Genomic DNA, 18,658 nt, shown 5'->3' with positions numbered 1-18,658 from the left:
TCTCCCAAACCCCCTCCCCCCGGCAACCCTCAGTTTGTTGTGAGATTAAGAGTCACTTATGGTTTGTCTCCCTCCCAATCCCATCTTGGAGGTCAGGCACCTTCCCTATTATTAAGGCATACAAAGTCCTTCATGACTTGACCACTGCCTACTCTCATCATCCTCTTATTTGTATCTCGATTCCAGTGATAATGAACTGTTTTACAATTACTTTCACATTCTCCCATTCTGTCCTGCTTTTGTATATACCTTTCCGTCTGTCTTGAAAGCCCTCCTCATCTTATCTGCTTGGGGAGCTTTTACCTATCCCTCAAAGCTCAGCTCAGTTTTCCCCCCAGTACTCTGTCCAGGCAGAATGAGTTACTTCCCCTTTGTGCTCACAGTTTGTTTTCCGTAGCTCTGTTATAACAGCGACTATGTTGTATGATACAGTTTTCATTACTTCTCTATCTTTCTCATTAGAGGATGGGCTCCATAAAGACAGACTCTCTGTCTTACTCTTTTCTGCGTTTTAGTGCCAATCTTTGTGGCCAAGTCATTGTAAGAGCTCAGTAAATGTTCGAAATAGGCTTTGAGTCTCTTGTAGTTTCCTTGTCAACTCCCAGTGATTTTGCAAACCTGCTGAACCTGGGCAGAAAAATCCAAGGAACAAGAACTGCTGTGCTCAAGTCTGCTCACAATGAGCCCGGGCAGGTAAAACACCCATGCTGTGAGAAGACATGCCAACGTGTCAGACAGAAGTAACTGATGGTAAGTGAATGAATACAGTAATCTTGTAGAGTCTTCTCCCCCCTCCCCCATTGCCCCTGCTCTCTATCTCCTTGGATTGTCTGTTACTCTCCCTAAACATTTCCTGAAATGTCTTCCCCAGTTTTATTTCAGCTTTTGGTCCCACAGTCCTACAATAGACACCACTAATCACTCTGAAATAGGAACTTTGTTGGCAAAAATAAGTAAGAGGGTAAAACATGCACAATACCATAACACCAAATATGTACTTGGAAGGGGCTTTCCAGGAAACAAGTCCCATACATCATACAGCCTTCAGATTTCAAGTCTAGGTACTTTGACTCTCCCTTCCTACGGTGATTTTTGCCTATTTTTTCAACGTATGATCTGCAGGAGCAGCTATGAGCTTATGTCCCAACAAATTTGTCTTTTACAGTAGAACTGTGAGATATCTTGAGGATCACTACTTTGTTTTAAAAATTTTTAATTTTTTTATAAACATATATTTTAATCCCCAGGGGTACAGGTCTGTGAATCTCCAGGTTTACACACTTCACAGTACTCACACTTCATAGTACTCACCCTCCCCAATGTCCATAACCCCACTCCCCTTCACCCAAACCCTCCCCCCAGCAACCCTCAGTTTGTTTTGTGAGATTAAGAGTCACTTATGCAGTCATCAAAAGAAATGAAATCTTGCCATTTGCGACATCATGGATGGAACTAGAGCGTATCATGCTTAGCGAAATAAGTCAAGTGGAGAAAGACAACTATCATATGATCTCCCTGATATGAGGAAGTGGTGATGCAACATGAGGATCACTACTTTCTTATTAATAACTTTATTAGACAGTAAAAAAATTTGTAAGATTTCGAACAGTTAATTCAGTAAGATTAATAGGACTGGATTTCATTTCACACAAAAAAACACTTAATCGCAATGCGCTCAACGCTACAGTTTAAATGAATTGGAAGTGAATGAGAACTGGGATGACCATCAAACAACATCATCGAAAAGAAACCTCCTGATGATCACTAATTGAATATCCTACCAATGAGACTATGATATGTTCTCGAACAAATAAGGAAACCAACTGTTTAGCATGTCTGTATTTCAGCAATGCATTATAGGTTATATCACTCAAAAATATGTCCAATTATTAGCTTGGAAATACCAGATTTGCTATTAACATCTATTTTCACAGGTAGATCTCCATCTTTTTTATATCAATATAGCGGTATAGTTAACAATTACCTTCAAAATGACATGTTATTACCAGGCTCCTGGCAATTTAAAAACTAAAGATGGCTATTCTAAACCATTCTTCTAAGCCTGCAATTCTAAAACTCCCCTTTTCTATTAGAAAGCCCAGCACTCCATCAAAGAAGAAGAATGATTAAAGGAAATAAAACATAAGGCAATGTACTTTCTGATTACATCTCAACAATTGATGTCTTGCTTTCATGCAAGGTACTAAAGTGCCCGTGTACTGAAATTACCATTCCTGTTTAAAGCTGAAGCAATCAAAACAAAAATGGGCAAACCCCTTTTGTATTGCCCTGGAAAAATAGATCATTCTGAAGGGTGTTTTTGTTGTTTCAAGAATCTGTTTAACCTTCCATTACATAGAACCGGGGCATACCATCTAGCAACAATGATTTAACACCAATTCTTCTGCAAAAGGTGGCTTTGAAAATATTTTGTTTATGTTCCTGGAAATCTTGATCAATTACGGCTGCCTCCTTTCCAGTTTATTCTGCCACACATGCTCATTTTGAAAACAGAATCAAATGATCCTAGGACAACGCACATTTTTATATGAAGGCCAACTTCCTGCTAAGGGTTGGGTGTCTTGTTGGCAGTCAACAAAGAAACCCCACTGAATGGGGCCTACTGCACATTTTCTCCCCTAAGTTTTCCTTCTCTCTGCCAAAAAGCCAGGTCTGCTGTATAATAAGTTAAGCATACTTTTAAATGCACTACTCACACCCTCCTGCTACCTTGCTCAGAACTTCTTTTGAAGCTTATAAATAAGTTTGAAATAAAAATTCCCCTCGGAAGCCAGTGGGTGGTGCTTTATGCTGATTTCAAAGAAGAAACCATTTTTCAGACTTATGAACAACCAGGGACACAATACATATTTCTCTTAGGACTTGACTGAGAGGATATAAACACAAGCTGGGAGATATGCCAGTGTGATCAATGGAAATTTACTTCCCCTCCCAGTAAAACCATTTGTTGACAAACTATTGGCCTGTTTTGGAGACTAAGTTAAAAGAAATTCTTTATCCATTTCAGACAGATGACGATATCCAATTAGTGCCCTGGCTTGTTTTCTTTAATAATTTTTTAACACTCAACTGGGAGATATGTTTGATACAAAGATAGACTAAAACAAATAGCTTACCTCAGTAATAGATGATTCATGTACACATTTTATTCCTCATAATTTTAAAGAACTGATTTATCTTAAAAGGTAAGGATATATACTTTCTGTAATCACTAAGAAGATGTATTTTGAAGGAATAATATTGCAAAATACAAGTTCCTGTTTTTTTTCATCTCAGAAAGTAGAAACCATCTACATATATCAGGCACAATATTTGGAAACAATTCTCTGCAACCAATGGTTAATTGTCAGGTAAATATAATTGCTGCAACTAAAATGACAAATGGTCTGAAAACACTGCCTTCTAGAAGCTACCCACTGCATAATGATTTTGCAACTAAAGAAAAACTGAAGAAGTGAATGGCAGCAGACATCCAATCTAATTACAGGTGTCTTTTTAACCAGTGAGAGGAAATTGGGGGAAGATAGATTCTTGTTTCTAATCTGCCATCTGTCTCAGATCAAAAAAGCAGGGTGCCTAAAGAGTTAGGCTTTTTCCAGAAAGAAGTGGAGTGGGGGAATTTGGAAAGACGGTTGCTCTTGCCTTAATCAGTCAGAAAAGACTGTCTGACCTGAGGGGGAAAGAGCATTGCTTTCTAAATTGGTCTTTTCAAAGCTGCTCCTTCACACTTATCATTCCTGCTTCTAAAACTGCCTTTGTGGGTGGGATTTAGACTTTGAAAACATCCCAAGAGAGGTGTTCATGTCCAAGGTCAGGCTGAAAGGCAGTGGCAGAGCTGGCTTCAGATCTGTTTCCTGGCAAGTGTGACAAGTTCTTGGTTAGAAATACAATGTGCCTACAAATGAGATGATCCAATGAAAAAATGTTCCTTTAAAGAAAAAACTATCTAAAATAAGGTTTCTTTCTCAGAATAAAATTCTCAGAAAGAGACAGAGAGCAGATTCAGTGGAGCTGGGGTGAGCACAAGGCATCTTTTTGGGGAGACAACAATATCCTGAAACGGTTGTGGTGCTGGGTGCACAACTCCACAACTTATTAAAATCACTGACGTGTACATTTAAAGTGGCTGAGTTGCATGGTGTATAAATTATACTTCAAAAAAGGTGTTAAAAAGATTCTCAGAAAGAATTCAGTACCTCTTGCCTAAAAACTGCTGACTGGCAAAGTAGGGGTGGAGAGAACACATCTGTGGAAATAAGGGGGATCCCAAAGCCAACTTTCTCAATGGCTCCCCTCTGCTCTGAATTTCTAAGCCTGTGTGAAGAAAACAGTAAGAGGACACAGGGCTGGGAACACACAGCTGGGGGCTGGTTCAATTGAGGTCATTTCCCACTTTGTGCTTAATGTCAATGACAGGCATTTGAAAGAGACAATCCATACAAGCCAATAAAAGTGTGTGGAAAAGATCCGGCTGCTTAAAATGTCAAACTCTTTCAAATCAAAACAAAAAACCTCATAATTTAATAAGTGGCATCTGCCCTTTCGTTTTTGTACTTTTAAAACTGTGATTCTCCTTTTGACAACAGAAAAGAGTTGACATTTTATATCTATGCCCGAATCTTTGCTCTCAAATAAAACAAACAATTTGAAATGGAATTTAGAATGTTCCTTGAAAGAGTGGAAGGAGGGATAATGAAGGGGTCCCATCCTGGGACTATGGTGGGTGGTGTCACATCTTGGTTGAAGCAAACCTGGTTCGTTTAGCCAATCAAAATTTTTCAGCCCATGTGGCTGGCTGACTCAGCTGACTCAATGATGGTGCAAACAAAATAAGATCATAGGTGTGATTATAAAATGGATCTCTTAGCCTTGGTCAGTTCATGGCCCTATGAGATAAGCTGAACTTCACCAGTTGTTTCCTAAAGGTCAGATGCAGACAAGGATGGCTGCATGGAAGAGTGTAACTGTCTCAAGACATTTGCATCCCAAGTCCTGGAGAAATAACCCAAAGTCCATGTTCTACTAATGGTTGCTGAGAATCTGTGTCTTTGGATGAAAAGGAATGAGATTTTGAAATGAAAAGTTCCCAATAGATGTTCATATGAAAACTGGACAGGAACACCAATAACCAACTCCCCAGAAAGATGAAAAACAAGGTGGAGGAACTTGGGTGAAGCGTTTATAACCAGGGTAGTGAAATCAGTTTGTCTGAGAGACCATGGGCTCAAGGGCCACCTGGGTTCCCTCTCCTGATTCAGTTAACATGTAAATTGCAAACTAGGAGAAAGGGACAACAGATGGAAGATGACAGTGTCCTAGCTCTCTGCCTTTTCCTCTTTTCCTAAGTCCAGGACTTGGAATACTTGAAACTAAGTGAAGTCCAGGACTACCCTCTTCCCTAGATTCCTTCACCACTTCTCCTGTCTTCCTCCTGCCTTTTCTTTTTTTAACCATTACTGTTCCTTGATTCAGTTCCTAGCTTCTCACTGGATCTACTGACATTTATGTGGACAAACAACTATGGTAGAGAGAAAGAGCACAGGGCTCTAGTCACTTATGAACATTGGGGGAAGTCACATGACTGGAAGCCTTTGATTCTTGATTTTTAAAATGGGATTAATGCCACACTGCAGGGTTGTTGTATTTAAAAGGGGATGGAGGGCACCAAAGCCTTTTGAAAAGTGTTACCACATGGATGATTCCTCAATCCTAAGGTGCACATTTTGCTCCACATTTTTAACATCTCTGAAATAAGTCTGTATCTTGCAATCAGTGTATGTCATAGTTTAATTGGCAGCATTTCCCGTAAAATACTGGCATGATTGATGGAGTGTTAGATTATATAAAACACAATATACTTTTAAAAAAGTTGGTTAGTGGGGCGCCTGGGTGGCTCAGTGGGTTAAAGCCTCTGCCTTCGGCTCAGGTCATGATCTCTGGGTCCTGGGATCGAGCCCTGCATCGGGCTCTCTGCTCGGTAGGGAGCCTGCTTCCTCCTCTCTCTCTGCCTGCCTGTCTGCCTCCTTGTGATCTCTGTCTGTCAAATAAATAAATAAAATCTTTTTTTAAAAAAAAGTTGGTTAGCGTCAGATACACTGGTTAATTACTTGGGATAGAGCAATGATGATAGATGATTCTTAAAACCCAGATTTATAGAACTTCATGATGAAGAGGTCTCAGTATACTAGCACTAATTTGAAATCAGATTGCTGTATTTGAAGATATATGTATTAATTTGGCTATCTCTAGGTGCTGGACTTCCAGGTAACTTTTTCCTTGTACTTTCCCAAGTTTTTCGCATCAAATATGTGTTGTGCATGTGTAATACATATATATAGCACTATGTATGTGTGTATATATATTGCATTAAGAAAACAGTAATAATAAATATTTTAAAAGCTTCTTAAGTGCAAAGAAATGGGCACTCTTGACCATGAAATGGACTATTATTCTTGAGGGAAACGTGGCAGTATGTCTGAAAAGTTTTAGAAACATGTACTTCTTTCCCTTTATGTGAGATACCTAAGTTAGGTAAATACATAGAGACAGAAAGTAGCATAGGAGCTGGGGAGGAGAAATGGGGAGTTACTATTTAATGGGTATAGATTTCCATCACTGGGATGATGGAAACATTCTGGAAATGGACAATGGTGATGGTTGCACAACACTGTGAATATACTTAATGCCATTGAATTGTACGTAGAAATGGTCAAAGTGGTAAACTTTGTTATGCATCTTTTATCACAATTTAAAAAAATTCCACTGGGGGTGCCTGGGTGGCTTAGTCGACTAAGCATCCGACTCTGGATTTCCACCCAGGTCATGATCTTAGTGTCATGAAATCGAGCCCTGGGGCAGGCTCCGTGCTGATGGAGCCTGCATAAAATTCTCCATCCTTCTGCTCCTCCCACCCCCACTAAAATAAATAAACAAAAATCTTTAACCCACTGAGCCACCCAGGTGCCCCAACAAAAACCTTTAAAACAATAAAAATAAAAATTATACATCCTTTGAAAATAAAATAAAATAAAAAAGCTGCTTACCACTTTGAGGATTCAGAATATGATGCTTATTCAATGACCAGCCTCCTAGGTTAGAAGCATCCATCTCAAAGCCTTGTATGATGACTGTCCTTTTCTCCCAGAGGATAAAGTCAGGGCATGTTTCATATTCATATCCCACAGATACTGCAAACAAAGAGTTAATAACACATGAACACATTTCAAAGTATTTCCTTCATTTTTACAATGGTTGATAATTCTGTGGGTATTACATTTGCTATTGAATTCTGATGCGGGTTGAAATTCGATTGCAAGTGCCTTCTCCTCACACAGCACGGCAGAGCGCCAGCATCCAAAAGTGATCACCAGTCAGCACGTACCGGGTACATACTCGGATGAGTGAGCGCGTGCTCTCTGTCATTAGGTACATACCGTATGTTTACTGACATCAAGCTTTGGGCTTTGGGGTTGGAGGCTGTGTTGTAAAACTGAAGAAACACTCTCTCTGAAGGCTTAAGCTATGCTGATACAATTTTTTTCTTTACTCTTTTAGAAGAGGCGCAAGGAGGGCTGGTTTCTTCTCTCTCTAGGGTGCAAAACGCACTTAGGAAGCCGGTTTTGGTGTGCTGGGTCACTTATACAACAACTGACTACACATGAGATTAATACAAATCGATTTGTCCAATTTATATTTTCTCTTGTGCTAACTGGCCTTTAGTTTGCCAAGAAGTGGGAGTTTGCTTTGAGCGTGGCAAGTGTAAATTCCACCTTGTGCACATTATATTTTGGTTTCTGCATAGAGCTAACCAATGGGATATCACCCAACATTTGGCCTCAACTCTTATGAAGCACAGATGTTGCGCATTAAACGTGGAACCCTGGAATGCCACTGAAATGGGAAGTGGGAAATGAGGTAGCAAGGGTTCCTCTGAAATATGTCAAGCTCAAGTACACCAAATCCCAGTCATTTTCTCAGTTGGTAAACCTGCTTACCTGCTGGAACCCCAGATTTCTGAGTCTTGAATTTAAAATGTTTTCTGTCCTCATAATGTCCTAAGCCTGAGAGTATTGGCTCATTAAACTGCATACCCCGAAGCTGCTTTCCCCCTTTCTGGAAGCTTCAAATATTCCTAGCTAGTAGTTGGCCATTGCTTTTCCAGTTTCTGTCTCTACCTGACTCTTAAGATGCCTCTGGAGAACTCATCCCACCTTTTGTCATTTGGCTATGAAAACTGGTAATGAAAATATGTGCTTAAACAATGCCAGAAAAATAGGACCTAAGATGAAAAATTAAAGCAAACTAGTTTCGGGTTTTGGCATTGGGTGAAGGGAAAAGATGGTAATTTTAGTCAAACTGATTTATATGTGCATGTGTGTGTATGAGCATATGTACATATAAGCCAAAAAGTCCTTATGATTATGAATATACAACTCTCTAGCATTGTGGATCATCTATGGTCAATTTTAAATCATATGTTGGCTTCTTTTTGTCCCTTGCTCTACCAAAGCTTTAATAGGGATCTTATAGGGCCATCGTCCTGGGATGTGTGACCTGTGCAGTCGCACAGGGGCCCATGTTTTGAAGGGTCCCACATTTTGTTTAATGCTCTGCTGCCACTGCCTTGAAATCCTTAATAATTTTTTAACACAAGGTTCTGTATTTTCACTTAACACTGGGCCCTGCAAATTATGTAGCCAGTCCTGATGGAGATGCCCTTCTACCCTGCCATCAGCTGGTGAAGACTCAGGGAAAGCAAACTCATTTTATTATTAGCCTTAACCAAGCATTATTAGCAAGGGAGATCAATGGGTAGTGGGAAAGATTAATCATAAAATGGAAATAATTTCTAAATGGAAATTTGTTCGGGATCATTCTGTGTCAATGCTGTTCTCTATGAAGGTGGATGGAAACAGAATTTCAGTGATGGAAAAGCATCTCAAAGGTAGTCTACTTTGGGTTATAGATATGACACAAATCATTGCTGTCAAACAACCTCTTAGATATCATGACCCACAATGCTTGATAAACAACTCTGGTAGAGTGGAAAGAGTTGGTTTTAGAGCTAGAGTCAAAAAAGGTTTCAACTTTTGGGTCTGCCATTAACTAGCTATTTGGTGTCAGGTGAATTATTCTGCATCTCTGAGAATCATGGTCTTCTCTGGTAAGAAAGTCAGGACAGTGGAAGATGGGCTAGAATTGCTAATTTTTAGACCCTTTTGGGTCAGGTAAACTTTTATTATGAATTTGATAGAAGTTAAGAATCTTCTTAGATTTTTTCCTAGAAAGATGCAGATGAGGGGCGCTGGGGTGGCTCAGGTCATGGTCACGGGGTCAGGATTCCCTGCTCAGCAGGGAGTATGCTTCTCCAGCTCCATCTTCGTCTGTCTCTCCTCTGCTCATGCATTCTCTCTCCCTCTCTCTCAAATAAGTAGATAAAAATCTTAAAAAAAAAAGAAAAATGAAGATGTACACATAATTTTGTATATAATTCTAGAGCTTCAGTGACCTCCCGAAATCCAGATAGAGATCTCAGACCAAAGACTTTTTTTGCACTAGATAATTCGTACAGTGCCCCTTTGAGCACTAACACTCTGTGATTCCAAAGTGCATTCTCTCAACATCGTGTTTGATCGATTCTGGTTGGGGATTAAACCCAAAAGTTGAAGAGAGCATCGCATCTCATGTTGGCAAAATCAGGTGGCGAGAAAGCATACGTGGGGGCATGTTGGTGTGTTGAATAACACGGTTTCTGCTTCTCTTGCCAACATTTAAAAGTCCTGATGAATAAATAATCACAGCGACAATTACAGGTTCCCTGAAAGCCATCATCTCCTTCCCTACCATTGTCAGGATCTGCTTTTTGTACATTGTAAGCCTGGTGAGCTCCCTTAGAATCCTTTGTCCGGAAGGTGATTATGCAGTTTTGCAAATAAGTAGTGTGCCCTGGTGACCTCCGGTGGTGGTTTGGAGCCGGATTTTTCCCTCTCAGTAACAGTTAAAGATCCCCCTAACTCTGTGGCAGGAAATGCTTATATAAAGTATCAATTAAAGAGTTCTCAATGCAATGGTAATGAGATATACTCTTCACCTCATTCTGCTTTTGGAATTGCTCTCTCGTCCACAACAAAAAAGTGCATTGGCTGCAAACCCCACAATGATATTACTTTTTTCCCCTAGTCATGGCAAATAGCAACAAGGCAGCCACTTAATAAGTTCCCTCTAATTTTTATTAGGTTTACGTTCTTGGGAGAAAGCTCTATGGGCTAATAAAGTTATAATTTATACTTAAGACTTACCCAAAATCTCAACTAACTTTAATGAGAATGGCTGCATGTTGGGGTATTTTTGCATGTGGCTTCTTGCTCAGAGTAATAAGGCGAGGTTTCTTTCCGACAGCAGCCCATTTTAACATAATCCTAGAATTTGCAGTCAGTTTAGGAGAAGGCAGACATTTCACCCTACAGAGCTGAGCTACTCTCCAAATGCACAGGGAACTGGCAAATACAGAAGCCACCAATCCTAGACTTCTCTCGTGGAGGCAGACTGTAGCACACTAAATGCCTGCTCTTTTTCATATAAATAAAAATTGGGGGGAGAGGGGCTCTTCGGGGTTGGCAACGAAAATGCTGAGGCCCGACATTACACTCTGCCTGGTACTGTGGCAGCTGAGTAACGTGATAGGAAGAAACAATAATCATTTGTAAATATTTCAGAGGAGCTGCAGAAGACACATTGGTCTGGCAGTGGGCCGACATAGGTGGTGGTGGGGGGGTGGTCCCTGGACTGTATATATTGGGAAGGTAGGGGAGAAAAGAGCCATTAGTATAGCAGAAGGCGTTTTCTGAACGATGTGACTGCCTGCCTTGAAACACCCTTAATTCTGTCTGGATTTCTGTTTTCCTGTGTTCTCTCCCTTACCTCCACACAGAGATATTAATGGGATGTTTCTTCACCAAGAGTCATTGCTGGTCAAGATAGCACTGTTACATTTGCAGAAGGTTCTGTCCTCTGATCACAGGATCACACCTTTGACTTGACTGTTAGTCATCTTGCAAATATTAACACTGGCTTATGAAGAAGAATTTATTATACCTGTTTATAAAGAAAGATTGTAGCTTGCTCCCCCAAAGTCACTGGACATGGGGCAAAGAACTGAATGCTCATTCTACTTCTCCAAGCAGCAGGTTTTGTATAATAATGTGGGGATTGCAAGAAGGCTGAGGGCCATGGTGCCCCTGACATCCAATTCAGTGACTGTGACATTCATCTATAAGGGCTGGGATAAGAGACTGACAATAAACAACCAAGGTAAAGATGTTATGCAAGGAAGCTAATGTGCAAAATATGACGAGATTAGGCAGACGATTTTCAGCAGCTTCAGGATAAGGCTTCAGAAATCATAATCGTTGCATTTATGAAAGTAATACATAATTAAAAGTAGTTTGATAGTGTGAGAAACTGACACGTTACCTCATGAACTCAAGGAATATCTAAAAATAATTTCATGACATTAAAACAACAAGATAAAAGCTTTTTTATCCAAAAGGAATCATTAAATAGAATAAACATTTCCCATTCTTTTCAAATAGATTAATGCAAAACAACAACAAACAAGAACAACCAAAGACAAGAGACCTAAAGAACCAAATGAAGGCCTTGGCAACAGTAGACTAAGACTAGACTATATAGATATAGTGCTGTCTACTGAGAACAGGTATGCTCTCTTAGAACTTCTACCTTTTCCTATTCTCTGCTGATTTATCATAGGATAGGATGACCCCCAGAGACTCCTCAGTTTGACACATTGCTCAGTGGCCTGAAATGCTTTGTTGATTTATCTATTATTCCTGGCTCACCAGGAGTGTCAGAATTAGGTGATGAATTTTTATCAAGTGCCTTTTCAGCACTTATGGAAATATTCCCATAGTTTTCTTTTTTAACCTATTAAGCTGGTGAATTATAGCAATAGGCTTCCTAATGTTGAACCATCTTTGTGGTCCTAAAATAAACTCTATTCAGGGCACCTGGGTGGTTCAGTCGGTTAAGTGTCTGACTCTCGACTTTGGCTCAGGTCATGATCTCAGGGTTCTCAGTGGGGACTCTGAGATTCTCTCCCTCTCCCTCTGCTGTACATCGACCCCCACCCCCATCAAACAAACAAACAAACAAGCAAACAAATAAATCTTAAAAAAAAATTCTTTGGTTATCATGTATTTTTTTAAATGAATCACTGGATTTGTTTTGGTAATTCTTGGGATTGATACCCTAGCAGTATACAAAAATAAGGTTTAGACATGACACTGCTAAAAGTGAGGTAGCAGGATGAAGAAAAGTGAGGTAGCAGTAGGAAAAGAAAAAAGCATCTAGCAGTGAAGTAACCACACAAGAGGTCCTGTACACTGAAATCTAATACAATGAGATTTTTTTCCCCTAGCTGCTCTGTTTGAGCCTCACTGTGTAGTAGTGAACCCAGAACATGGATGACCTAGAGGCCACCAAGGCAGGATGATGTTCTGGCTCACACTCACATTTGTGATGGCCTCTGTGTACCTGGGCACAGCTCTCCTCTCCCTTGGGGGCATGTCATTCCATTTCATAGGCAAGGCTAAGGGGTCTGCTTTAGCCTCCAGCTTTGTTCATTTATTTGTTCAGTCATTCAACCAATGTGCAATATTTAATGGGGATCTCTTATTAGGAACTGGAACTATGAGGATGAAGAACACAGAACAAGACAAGACTTCCTCCTGTCACTGCCTCTCCCCCCGGCCACATGGAGCTCACATTCTAGTGGGAGGACGAAATATAAAAACCACACACACACACACACACACACACACACACACACACACACAGAGTGATAAATGTTATGACGGGAAAATGAAGTGTATTAGTAATGAGTATAACAAGAGAATTTAAGGTGGAATGGTGAAACAAGGAAAAGCCTCTTTATGCAGAAGGGGGTTTATCTTACGAAGTATAGGGAAGAACATTCTAGAGAGAGCAGCATGTGTGCAAGGCCTTGAGGCTTGGTATCTCTGGGAGATTTAAAAAAGGTCAGGGTGCCTAGAGGGTGGGTTTCTCTCGAGTGTATCAAAAGCCAATGAAGAACAAACCCTTCCTCTTCCCAGTGTGAAATAAAACAGAACATTACTATCTTCTTGCAGTACTTAGGCATTTTTCTTGGGAGAGGTTTTAGGAAATAGAGTCACCTTGAAAATAGACTGGTTATCTTTTAAAGCAATGTGATTGATTAAAAGGGATACAATGGTATAATAGAAAGAAGGGGGCTGTTATTTAATAACTCAGCAAACCTTCACTGAGCTGCTCTATGTGCCATGCAGGTGATGGGCTGAGCACTGCAGATACAGTGGATATTACCCAGGGTAGGATAATTTGTCATTTGAGAGAGGCCAGACCCTGAAGGGTTACCTATCTTTTGGAACTTTCATCCACAACCCCTTTAATAACTATCACAAAAATAATATCGCCTTACATTTATATAACGCACAATAGTTAAATACATTTTTGTGTATATTACCTAAATGGAAGACTCACAAAAACCTATGAAGAAGATACATTTACTCCCATTTGATAGATGTGATGAGAGTCAGAGAGGTAGTGTGACTAGTTCAAGGTCATCTGGCTAGTAAATGGCAGTGACTCATCAGCAAGTGCTTCTTTCCGCTATGCTAGATCACAGTTATAAAGGGCAAGACCCATGGTTCAGAAGTGCTAAATAAATAATTTTTTAATTTACTCTGAGTTAAAGAGATAAGGATTGGAAGGAGGCCGGGCCTAGCCTTGAAGGAAAAGTACCCTGTGTTCTGGTTGGCCCAAAGTAGCATCCAGTTATGTTGTTGTCTTGATGTAATTATGAACAGCTTCCCAAGCATCAAAAGTACCTGGTTTGAATAATAAATTATATGGTCACCCAATCTTGGAGAGATATCTCCATCCTGCTCTGGTATGGGTTGGTAGAGGGGACTAGAAGGCAAGAACAATTATAAATGCTACCTTGGAAAATAGGACCTATGGTTTGGAAAATCATCCAAAGATTCTGTCTCTTGACTATGTCATCTTACCAATGGCTTTCAAATTCTTATGCCTGAAAGTTATTTGTGACCCAGCATATACATGGGGAGACACACACACACACACACACACACACACACACACACGCGTATAATCGAAGCCAAGTTTTCTAGAACAACGTTCTCCTAATAGCTTTACATTCTGGTATTTTCTATTCTATTCACTTTTGTTCTATGCCATTCCATTCTGTTCCATTTTGTTCCATGAAAAAAATACTGGTCGGAGCAGTGGCACAGTGGGTGGCACAGTGGATTAAGCCTCTGCCTTTGGCTCAGGTCATGATCTCTGGGTCCTGGGATTGAGCCTTGCATCGAGTTCTCTGCTTATCGGGGAGCCTGCTTCCCCATCTCTCTGGCTGCCTGTCTCTCTGTCTACTTGTGATCTCTCTCTCTGTCAAATAAATAAATAAAATCCTAAAAAAAAAATTACTGGTCAACTCACCAGAGAGATTTCATAATCTACTAATGGGCGTGCCTAGCAGTTTGAAATGGGCATGGACCATTGCTTACCAGGATATCAGCGTCATTTAAAAATCCTGGTAGGCTCCAGGCACGCTTACTTCTGGAGGTCCTATCTCACATCTTGTCAAACGTATTAAAATGGATACAACCCACAACACATACCCTGCATTAAACATATTTCATATGCAAGTGTGAAAATTGAGAAGCAATTGACAAGCTGACATAATGCTTCATTTTGTAGACATGTATTTAAACATTTATTAATGTTGATTTTCTGGTTTTCTTTTCATATTTTGGTGCCAATATACTTATTTTTCAGGTTGCAAACATTTTCACCGGTCCTTGAAAAACTCATATCCTTGGTGCTCTGCCTATAAAGCTGAATGGATAAAACAGCCCTGCTCTCAGTTAACGATTATGAATTCATGAGTGGAGCGAAATGATGAAAGATTATTATCTCTGCTAGCTTCTTTGACAGAAAGCCACTGGGGCGTTGAATTGGGTGCTCGGTAAGGTGGGTTGGTCAATTTAGGGAAAGGAGGCCTCAGGGAGAGGCGTGCAGAACTCAGGACTGGGAGATCCGAGTTTGAATCCCTGCTCTGGAGAGGACTTTAGGCAAGTCACTTGCTCTTTCTGAACCTCAGTTTCCCCCTCTGCAAAACGAGGATCATATTCACTGCCCTATGCCTATAAGGCAGGAATGTTATAAGGATTAAAATGAGATCATGTACGTGAGAGTACTTCGCAAATTGTAAAGCACTACCTATTTATTATTAAAATATTCAGTGGCTGAGATTTTTGTGGCTGCCCAGCCTGCGTAGGTTTTACTGAAGGGAAATTTATGAACACTAAAGCATCGTTCTCGGCGATGTTTTGTGTGCACAAAGCAACCGTAGCTTAGTACCTATTACTATTAATGTTCCCTTGTTTCTCTCTAACACAATTTAGACAGACTCCTATGCACCGTGAACCTTTAGGAAGTCTAGTTCTCTCTGAAACACCACTCTTTCTTGCCAAACTACTGTATTAAATAATTATGCAATTGTTGTTGCCAATAACCTTGAAAAAAATAGAATTCTTTATTGCAGTGCTACTAAAGGCGATGGCTGATTTTCTGAACTTCCAGGACTTCAAACCGCTGCGATTTAATTTAATTAAAATGAAGACCGGGCAGAATGCATTATTACATATTGATAATGTATGCGGACCCAGGCAGACATAGGGAATTATTTTGACAAAATTCATATAATGGATGCAGATCAGAGCCCCCGAACAAGCCAGTTTGTCAAATTAAATAAGCCATCTCTAGAATTTTAACAGCTCTGTGAACTTAACAATAATGATTTTTTTTACACTGTTTTGCAAGAGGCAGAGTTGGGAAAGAAACTAAATAATATACAATGATTTCCAGACATCATACCTTATTTAGAACTAGAGAATCAAGTACTAGGGCCAAATTATTTCAAATGCACAGATGGAGTTTTTTAGCAGTGGAGTCTTATCTGCGTATCAGACAACAAAATCTTTAAGCCGGATGAACTAGAGATTCTGGTATTTGTACTGCAACCCTGGGGGTGATTTTACTCTTCTTCTACTTGATCAATATTGTACTTGGATTAATCAATCTTATCAGTTGTCATTGATACTTTCCCAAGGAAGTAGTTCACACAATCTCTGTTGGTAATTTACTTACTCTGGTATTATCCCTCTACTTGCGAAAGCTGTTGCATTGCAAACAAAACAACCCCAAACCAAAACCAAAACCAAAACCAAACAAAACAAAAACCGGTGGGATACTGTAGGATCTCAGGCACTCCTTTCTCACTGTGGCTGTCCGTCAACCTTCTATTCTTCCTCTGAGACACCCTATCCTTTCAGAATGCCACCAATACCCCTAGCTGAGCTACGTGAGAAACAAGAGTCCTACATTCCAAACTAAGTGGGCCTTTCAGTTTAGATATTCACCATCACTTCAAATTCAGCTTGTTTAAAGCTGATCTCCTCTTTCTCCATCGCCCAGAAATAGGTGGGACAGAGGTTCATATTTAATGGGCTTGAAAAGGAAAGAAGAGTGGGAGAACTTTCCAGCCATAGTTTTAACCCAAATCCTTGCTATAACTGGGACTGTATAGGTCAAGGTTTGCCTCCTATTACTGTTGTAACAGATTACCACAAACATAGAGGCTTCAAATGAGACAGATTTATTATCTTACAGTTAAGGAGGTAAGAAGTCTGAAATGGGTCTCACTGTGCTAAAATCAAGGTGTCAGCAGGCTGATTCCTCCCAGAGGCTCTAAAGAAGAATCCATTTCCTTGCCTTCTGTAACTTCTAGAGGTCACCAGCATCCTTGTTGCTTGGCTCACTTCTCCCATCTTCAAGACCAGCAATATCTGACCCTGCTGTGCCTTTCTTCTATGGTTATACCTTCCTATGACTCTGACCTCCCTTTCTGACTCCATCTTCCACTTCTTCCAGGATAATCATCCCATCTCAAGGTCAGCTGATCATCCTTAATTCCTTTTGCAACCTTAATTCTCTGTTGCCATGTAGCATAATACATCCACAGATATCAGGGATGAACATCTTTGGGGGCGGTGGTCGTTATTCTGCATGCCAAAAGACTATACTAGGACTTCTGAATCTGAAGCAAACCTGAGAAATGACGTATATATAGCAACATTGTCAATATCTGGTGCAAAATGTAGTCTGTTTCTTCTCACATTAGTTAAGCGATTATAAAATATGGGCAGGAGTACAGCTAAATATTTTCTTCATGTTTCAGATTTAGTCATGTCCATTAAGGTACAAGCTCAGCAGCCACATACTTGATCCCTTTGTCTTCATTCATTTATGACCTGAACATTTATAGTCTGTTGTGTTCTTCAGGTGCTCACAATCCATCGGCAGAGAATTAGATTCTCCAACTTCATTCTACCACCTGCTCTAAAATTTTACCATTGTCAAATTCTCTTAGTCTTCATGGATATGGATATGGAGACTAGGTAGTAAGTAAAGATCCCTTTAACCATGATTATCAGGGACCTACAAGGTAAATATTCCATGACCCATTTTAGGCACATGCTTGAGATTATTTTGACTATTTGTTGGAGATCTTTGCCAGTGTTCTTTCTCTACCCTAAAAAATTATGTCCTTTACGTGCACATAAAATATTATGAGTAACACTTTTTTTTTCCTCTCTGGATATTTCTGAGTACATCAATTTTCTTTTGCTTTTGTTACCGTTACTAGCCTTAAAAGTGAACCAACAACATATACTTTAGCATTTTAATTAAGGCCAATTTATAGTTAGAATGCTTCAGGAAGGTTTTTTTTTTTTAAGATTATTTATTTATTTATTTGACAGAGAGATCACAAGTAGGCAGAGAGGCAGAGAGGAGGAAGCAGGCTCCCCGCTGAGCAGAGAGCCCAACGAGGGGTTTGATCCCAGGATCCTGGGATCATGGCCTGAGCCAAAGGCAGAGGCTTTAACCCACTGAGCCACCGAGGTGCCCCATTCTTCAGGAAGTTTTAACCAGGAATATCACTGTAGAAATAGAAAGTAAACCAATACCCATCGGCAAACAGTAGGAACAGAGGCTTCATCACTCGTGCGTATACTAGAAAGTCTTTGCTTTTCTTAGTGTTTTAGCTATTTATTCAATAATCCATGGGTATCTTAGAGGCTAAGTCATGAAGAGTGCTTAACTACAACAAGGAAGAAAATTTTAGAATCTTTAGCACTGGAGGTATTTAAAAGAAAGAGAAGTAACACATTTTATGCATAAAGTAAGGTTGATAAAATGATGCAGACACCATGGAAAACAGTTTGGTGAGTTTCTCAACAAGTCAAACAGAATTACCATATGATCTAACAGATCTATTCCTAGGTATATTTCCCCAAGAAGTGAAAAGAGATATTCAAAGAAATACTTGCATATGAATGTTCATAGCAGCACCACTCATGATATCTAAGAGGTGTAAAGCAGCCCAAATGTCCATCAGTTGATGAATGAACAAACAAAATGTGGTATCCATGCAACAGAATATTCTTAAGTCACAGAAAGGAATGAAGCACTGATA

The 18,658-nt window shown here is 39.9% G+C and overlaps 1 protein-coding gene across 3 annotated transcripts in view; it reads right to left on the bottom strand.

The window, feature by feature from the left end:
* The window catches only part of TENM1 (teneurin transmembrane protein 1), an 805,114-nt gene that overhangs the window by 114,136 nt on the left and 672,320 nt on the right, over nt 1-18,658 (bottom strand). For all 3 annotated transcript variants that reach the window (XM_059385607.1, XM_059385606.1, XM_059385608.1), the window contains exon 21: nt 7,065-7,208. In XM_059385607.1, the coding sequence (XP_059241590.1) occupies nt 7,065-7,208 (144 nt within the window). The remainder of the gene's footprint in view (nt 1-7,064; nt 7,209-18,658) is intronic.

Source organism: Mustela nigripes, chromosome X, assembly GCF_022355385.1.
Source record: "Mustela nigripes isolate SB6536 chromosome X, MUSNIG.SB6536, whole genome shotgun sequence".
Lineage (NCBI taxonomy): Eukaryota > Metazoa > Chordata > Mammalia > Carnivora > Mustelidae > Mustela > Mustela nigripes.
Note: the sequence above shows the minus strand (reverse complement) of the source record. Positions and strands in the feature narration are given on the sequence as shown.